Below are 7,104 nucleotides of genomic sequence, written 5' to 3'. Positions count from 1 at the left end.
CTTGGTCAGCTTTATGGTCTGTTCAAGGAAGAGATATGCAAGTTAATTCAGTTATTATAATGTGTGTTAAAGTGTGAACAATGTTGTTTCCAGTACTTGTTCACATTCTTCAGTCTTCATTTGTAACAATTTATTATTATATATGTATTGAATCTTAAAAATCATGCCTTCTTAGCTTTTGTCTTGGAAGCTGGTGCAGCCCATTTTTAAGCCATTGAGGCTGTCTGACGCAAAGGAAGGCCTGTGTCAAGAGATGTCTGCATGTATATATATATATTCTACGGGCCCTAAGCTATTATCTAGTTGTTAGTTAGCACTTAGAAGAGCAAAGCACAGTTACTTTTTGAGGGTGGGTAGCCTGAGTTAGATTTTAGTGAGTTGACATTTAATTTTGTCAATCATAGTCATTATTTTTGTGACAGACCTTTGCAGAAATCAAATGTCTATGATTTTGAAATAACCCAGTTCTAACCCATCTTTTATGTAGGAGTTAATTAGTGCAAGTCAGAAAATATTTTAATTTGACCCTTAAGTACCAAGGGGTCCCCTATGCATGGACCAGTAAAATAGACATGAGTCAAATCTTTAAATAGTATTGTTGAGACTGGAGAGGTTAAAGTCTAATCCTAACTGGAATCATAGTTATGAAAAGCAAGAATTTTGTTCTAAAAGTGCCTGAAATGTATCTTTTTGTAAATCCACTCAGATATATATATATATAGATATAGATATAGGAAGAGTGCTCGATAGTAAAAAAACTAGAGCATGAATATAAAGAACTGTGTGGCACTCTTCAGATAAAATAGCTAAGTGAAGATTCCATTAAAACACACGCTTATACGTGGCAGGATTACAAGGTCGCAAGGTCAGGTCTGCAGGTCTGTGGGAGAAGTATTTCATTATCTGCAGACCTGACCTCGCGACCTTGAACAGGCGTAACGAACTCGTGTCATCATGAAGACACGCGAGAAAATATCACCTCAGCAACCTCACATGTTGATTTATTTCTGCCCAACAGTATTAATTCAAATTTAGCGTGCGAGTGTAATCCTGCCATGTATAAGCGTGTGTTTTAACGGAATCTTCACTTAGCTATTTTATCTGAAGAGTGCCACACAGTTTATGTGGTACAAAACTAGGTAGTAATAAGATGGCTAGTCAGATCATTTGTTGACTCGATTACATGTACTTTATATATATATCTATCTATCTATATATATATATAAAGCAGTGTACAGTTGGTTGACCTAATAAGAGGATCCACAGGATACAATGTCTCGACGTGAATTTGTAGTTAAGTGTACGTAAGGAAAAGCGACGAAGAGACAAACTCTTGACTGTTCTGGGCGAAGTTTACTAGACGTTTCGGCCGTTCGGCCTTCTTCAGGTTAAAAATTAAAAACTAAAAAACTATTTACAATGAGTGCAAATCACAACCACAGCAGCTTATATATACAGAGCAGAAATATTGAAATTAAGGAAACGAAACAAAACAAAGGTCAAAGCTACAAGGTGACATGGATTTGACAATCAAAGACAAATAAAGAACTATAACTAAGGTCTAAACTCCAAGGTGACATAGATTTAACAATCAAAAACAAATAAAGAACTATAGGTGACATATCGAGAAAAATGCATCGTATTGGGAAAATGTCAACTCACAACTACTCAATTGTAGTAATTAATGCGGTGTTTCGATCTAGATTCCCGCCTTTTATTAAGACCATGAGGATTAAGGGTAAATAATTGCGCAGTCCAATAGGCCTCCCTAGTGAGTAACAATTGTTCAAGATGCAAAGAATTTTCAAAAGACCTAATTTGTTCGATAATGATGAAGTTGATTTGTGAAATTTCATGTTCAGAGTTATTATAGTGGATAGCCAATTCACAAGTTCTTTTGTTCTTCAGCATGTTCGACTTGTGGTTACGGAATCTTACTTTAAATTCAGTCGAGGTGGAGCCCACATATTGCAGGTTGCATTTGGCACAAGTGGCCAAATAAATAACATTTTGCGATGAACAAGAAAGTTTTTGTTGAATGGAATAATGACGACCAGTAGCTGAACTTTGAAATTTTGAAGCTTGAATTAAATAATTTTTACAAAGATCGCATTTCTTATTGCATTTTGAACAACCCCCATTTTCTTCTCTTGTATTTCTACAAGAGGTTACCTGAAATTTGGATGGCGCTAACAACTCCTTAAGATTTTTAGTTCTACGATAAGCGGGAAAAATTGACTTGGACGGAAAAATTTCTTTGACTTCTGGTGAAGATTGCAATAGATGAAAGTGATTTTTAATGACTTTTTGGATATCTGGCAAAATTGGATTGTAGTCAAGCACCAGTGGAAAAACTTTCTTATCTGGTTTGACCTTTTTGCTCAAAAGTTCAGATCTAGATATACTGTTTAATTCTAGATACACGTTTGATTCTGAAAGCTACCCCAAAGGGGACTGCTCTTTTGCAATGTGAGGGATGTGAACTCGAAAAAGGTAGATAGAGGTGGCTATCGGTGGGTTTGGCATAAACATCAGTGCTAATAAACCCGTTACAAAAATGCAACGTGAGATCAAGGACATTCAAATGACTTTCAGAGTAAACCAATTCGAATTTAATAGTAGGGTACAAATCATTGATATAATCAGTGAATTCCAATAATTTAGGTAAACCCTGAGTCCAGAGGTCAAAAATATCGTCCCTGTATCTCCACCAAAGCATAGGTCTCAAGCTACCCTCAAATTTGGCTTTCTCGTCGATGATGCCCATTGCTAGATCTGCATAACTGCACGCGTTTTTCGGTCCCATGGCCGTACCGTGTTTTTGAACAAAGCTCTGACCAGCAAACTGGCAATTATTTACCCTGAGACAAATTTCAACGGCTTCAACTAAGCAATCAGTGGAAGGAATATTATCAGATCTGGAATTAAGTGTCTTTCTAACTGCTGAAATACCTAGATTGTTGTCAATGTTTGGAAACATTGACACTACATCCCAAGACACAAGGAGGGACCCCTCAGGGAATGGGCCTTTTGCATTCAAATCTTCTAATTTGTTGATAAAATCCGTGGAATCCTTCACAAAGGATGGAAGACTCTGTGAAAGAGGTTTGAGGTAGAATTCTGTGAAAGCAGAAAGCCGTTCAATTGCTGTACCGCAACAGGATGTAATAAGCCGAAGTGGGTTGTCACGTTTGTGTGTTTTGACATTCCCAAATGCCACTCCCGGTTTTGGTTCCAGATTTACAACCCACGTAGCAATCTCCTGGCTAATCTGTCCCTCAGAAAACCACTTTCGACTCCATTCCTTAACCACTTCAAAATGGTCAAGTGTTGGGTCGGAATCTATGCTGTCATAATGCAAATCATTATTAAGCTGCCCTAGTATCTTATTTTGGTATTCTTGTTGACTGAGGACAACGAACCTAGAACCTTTATCTTGAATTCTTATAACATTTTCACTAGATTTAAGAGACCTTAAAGCTAACCTTTCTTCTCTCGTAAGATTGTCCTTGGTAGTTCTTAGATTAGCAGGCTTAAGGATGTCGTTCTTCACATTGTTGAGGAACACTTCTACCTCCGGGAAACTGGATTTTGGAGGCATCCATTGGGAAGCTGATGGAATCGCTGGAAATCGGTCGTCCACCACACGGGGGTTGTCTTCAGCATTTCTGCCAGCATTTCTGCATATATTATATATATATATATACATATACAAATGTAAGAAGGAAAGTATTGCTAGTTACGTAGACTGATCATTGTCTACGAGAAGGTGTCATATATAAGTGTTCAAATTTAGGAACGGTTGCACCGATGCTTCCGGTGATTGGTTGTCGTGAAAAACTTGTTTTCATGGCAGCATTTCGTTACCAGCTCAGATTTCTTGTTCAAGAGAAAGGCGTTTTTTGCACTCAAGATGCAAAGTTTTTCAGATAAACACAGGTTGCAGCGAGAACGGTTGCCTTTGTACGCTTTTGCTCTTTTTACAATGCGCCAGTTGATTGCGTAGTCGATGTTTTTGTCCTTTAAGTCCCAGATGTGCTTGGAAAGTACAGTGTCATGTGAGTGTTTTTTGTCATTAGAGAGTTTTAGATCCGAGTTTACCGCGAACCTCTCACCGCGGTTTGCGGTCACCCGTTTGCGGTTCGACGTTCGAACATAGTTCGATTTAGATTGGCAGTGGATTAAAGAAGTGGATTCTGGGTAATGTAATCCAAAATGGCGGCAGCTGCAAGGTTAGTGTCTTATTTGTTTATCAGAAATTCAAACGTTTTTCGACAGGTGTGATTTTATTATTAGTTTTATGCATTGGAAAACAAAGTTTTGGCATTAAAAATTGTGTCCACCAGGAAAAACTTTTATGATATCGTAGATGTGATGCTGTGGCAGGACAGCAGTGAGTCCAGCAGTGACGACTCGAGTAGCAGCGAAGACGACTTGGATGACCTGTTGCTGGAATTCATGTTTCCACAACAAAACGATGCCAACTACCTCCGTATTAATCTCCAGGATATACCTGATGTTCAGTGCGAGGCCATGTTTAGGTACAAATTCTTTGCGTTTATTTTTTTCTTGAACGGCTAAGTTTTATACTTGTAAACCTGACTTCAGCAAGTTCTATAAGTAAGCTTATATATAAAAATGCTCACCCTCAATCTCAGATTTTCAAAAGGAGATATGGAAAAACTCCGGGACGCGTTACAACTGCCAGCCAATTACATTTGCAGTCAAGGGACCAATGCTACTGGGATGGAGGCAATGATGATTCTTTTAAGAAGATTGGCATACCCTAATCGATGGAGTGATCTGGTGCCTGTTTTCGGGCGAACGGTATCAGAACTGAGCTTGATATTTAACAAGGTAAAAATGTTGCTTTGTTCATTCATCATCCCTGTAGAAGTTGCCTGTGTTACCCTTTCATTTTACCATTCTTGAATTTGACTAGGGGGTGTACAGAGTCTTACAGTACATTTTGTGTTTGTTTGCTTGATTTTTGCTTTTTGACTTTCAAGGAAAGTTGAGAGAAAAATTCAATTCGACATATTCATTGGAATAACTCTTTAATAATAATAATAATAATAATAATAATAGTAATAATAATATTTATTAACTTATATCGCACAGATATCAATATGATAATTTTCATCCTCATGTCACAATTCAAATTACAAATCTGATTATCAAATCCCCAGTAAAAAATCAAGTCACATCAAATGTGGGTTTTTGGGGAGAGGGGAAAACCAAAGTACCCAGAGAAATACCTCTCTGAGCCGTGTGGAGAACCATAAAACTCAGCCCAATTAGGATACCGAGTTTGAACCTGGGCCACATTGGTGGAAGGCGAGTGCTCTCACCACTGTGCCAACCCTCCTCCCCACTCTCTTTGCAATTAGAGTAATTAAAATGATCATCCCACATGTGGTTCCAAACAACCCATCCCCCCCAAAAAAAAAACATAAAGCAAAGAAAAACACACACACACAAGAAAGCAAAACACATTCAGACTGCTGTACTACTTTCCATGCATTTCAGATTATGGATGATATCTATGACAGATTTCACCACCTCTTAGATAGTCTTGACTTGGTATGGCTTGATTGTGAAGCTTTTGCCGAGGCTGTTCATGAAAAAGGAGCTCCTCTTACTGGGTGTTGGGGTTTTATCGATGGGACCCCCCGGCCAATAGCCCGTCCTGTTCGTAATCAACGACTTATGTTCAGTGGTCCCAAGAGAACACACTGCTTAAAATTCCAGGTATATGAAAGGTGTTACACAAAAGAAAGCAAACTTACTTGACTAGACAAAAATATCACAACAAAGCAGTCTCCTGTGAAGGCACTCCAAGGAGTAATGCAGGGGAGAGAGTTGGGTTCCCTATTGCTATAAGAAACCCATCTAATTATCCTTATTAAGGATTATTAGAACACCGTATTTTTATACTTGCATATACTTTTTTTACATCTTAATTGGTGGGGGTAACCCTGGTGCGGTGCATTATTGCTTTTGGCTGTCTCCTTCTCCACAACTTCTTTATAGTAATATTATAATTTACCATCTACTTGTAATTTAGTGGAGTGACTTTGTAATAAATAAAGAAATAAATAAAATAAAGAGCTTCTCTGGTTGTACTCTTTAAAGATCTGAAAGGGAGGCTAGATACCAAAGGAGGGTATAAAATCTAGTTCAATAAAGGTTGCTGTGGAAAAATCTAAAATTCACTAGGTCCAAACCAAGTTCCTCAAGCGAAGCAAAATGAAACTAACTTCAGTCAGGAAATATATATAGGATGTTGTAATACAACTTAATGTTTCATTTACAAATATTTGTTTTATTTACTTTTTAGTCTGTTCAATCCCCAAATGGCCTGATAGCCCATATGTTTGGTCCTATAGAGGGTCGCCGACACGATGCCTTCATGCTTGGGGTGAGCGGCCTGTCAGCTAAACTGCGTCGATTTGTTCAACCCAGTGGAGAGCCATACGTTATTTATGGGGATCCTGCCTATGGTATTACACAGAACATTATTGCTCCATTCCGTCAAGCTCACCTTACAGATGATGAGCAGGAATTCAATACAAGAATGAGCAGAGTTCGGACATGTGTCGAATGGGGCTTTGGCAAAATCTGCCAAAATTTTGCATATTTAGACTTTAAAAAGAACTTAAAGATCCTTTTACAGCCTGTGGGTAAATATTATTTGGTTGCATGTATTCTTATCAATTGTCACACCTGTTTATATGGGTCACAGACAACCACTTATTTTAATTTAGACCCGCCATCCCTGGAAACCTATCTATCCAACTGATGACCATGTTTACTTGGTCTTTCTACCTATAATTATTTTATTTATGTAAATAGCAACAGGAGTGAAATAAAACAAGAGAAGATGAATCTTTTATTTTCTTTTCCTCCAGTGAACAAAAATTATGTGGAAGGAGTGTCAATAAAGTAAAACAAAATGAAGATGAAGCAGAAGAAAAAGCTTATGTTGTCAATGCTTCAAGAGCAACTGACTACAAAATGATTTATTTTTTCAGTTGTTCTCAAAGCATGGAGAACAAAAGCTTCCTTTCTTCAGCTTCATCTTCATACTTTTGTTTCTGAAGA

At 37.8% G+C, this 7,104-nt stretch overlaps 1 protein-coding gene across 1 annotated transcript; it reads left to right on the top strand.

Moving 5' to 3' along the window:
• Positions 1-4,271: 4,271 nt before the first annotated feature.
• LOC138051010 (uncharacterized) lies at positions 4,272-6,802 on the top strand. Its single transcript, XM_068897204.1, has 4 exons — positions 4,272-4,541; positions 4,659-4,857; positions 5,530-5,751; positions 6,341-6,802. The coding sequence occupies exons 1-4, from the start codon at positions 4,375-4,377 to the stop codon at positions 6,800-6,802; spliced, it is 1,050 nt and encodes a 349-aa protein (XP_068753305.1). The 5' UTR covers positions 4,272-4,374.
• The last annotated feature ends 302 nt before the right edge of the window (positions 6,803-7,104 follow it).

The sequence above is a fragment of the Montipora capricornis genome, chromosome 6 (assembly GCF_036669925.1).
Source record: "Montipora capricornis isolate CH-2021 chromosome 6, ASM3666992v2, whole genome shotgun sequence".
NCBI lineage: Eukaryota > Metazoa > Cnidaria > Anthozoa > Scleractinia > Acroporidae > Montipora > Montipora capricornis.
This window is presented reverse-complemented; position numbering and strand designations above follow the sequence as displayed.

Excerpts from the sequence above, each read along its gene's own strand:
- LOC138051010 (XM_068897204.1), top strand. The coding sequence starts at position 4,375 with ATGCTGTGGCAGGACAGCAGTGAGTCCAGCAGTGACGACTCGAGTAGC. Across the intron at positions 4,858-5,529 it reads TGAGCTTGATATTTAACAAG|ATTATGGATGATATCTATGA; the intron begins GTAAAAATGTTG and ends CATGCATTTCAG. Across the intron at positions 5,752-6,340 it reads CACACTGCTTAAAATTCCAG|TCTGTTCAATCCCCAAATGG; the intron begins GTATATGAAAGG and ends TTTACTTTTTAG.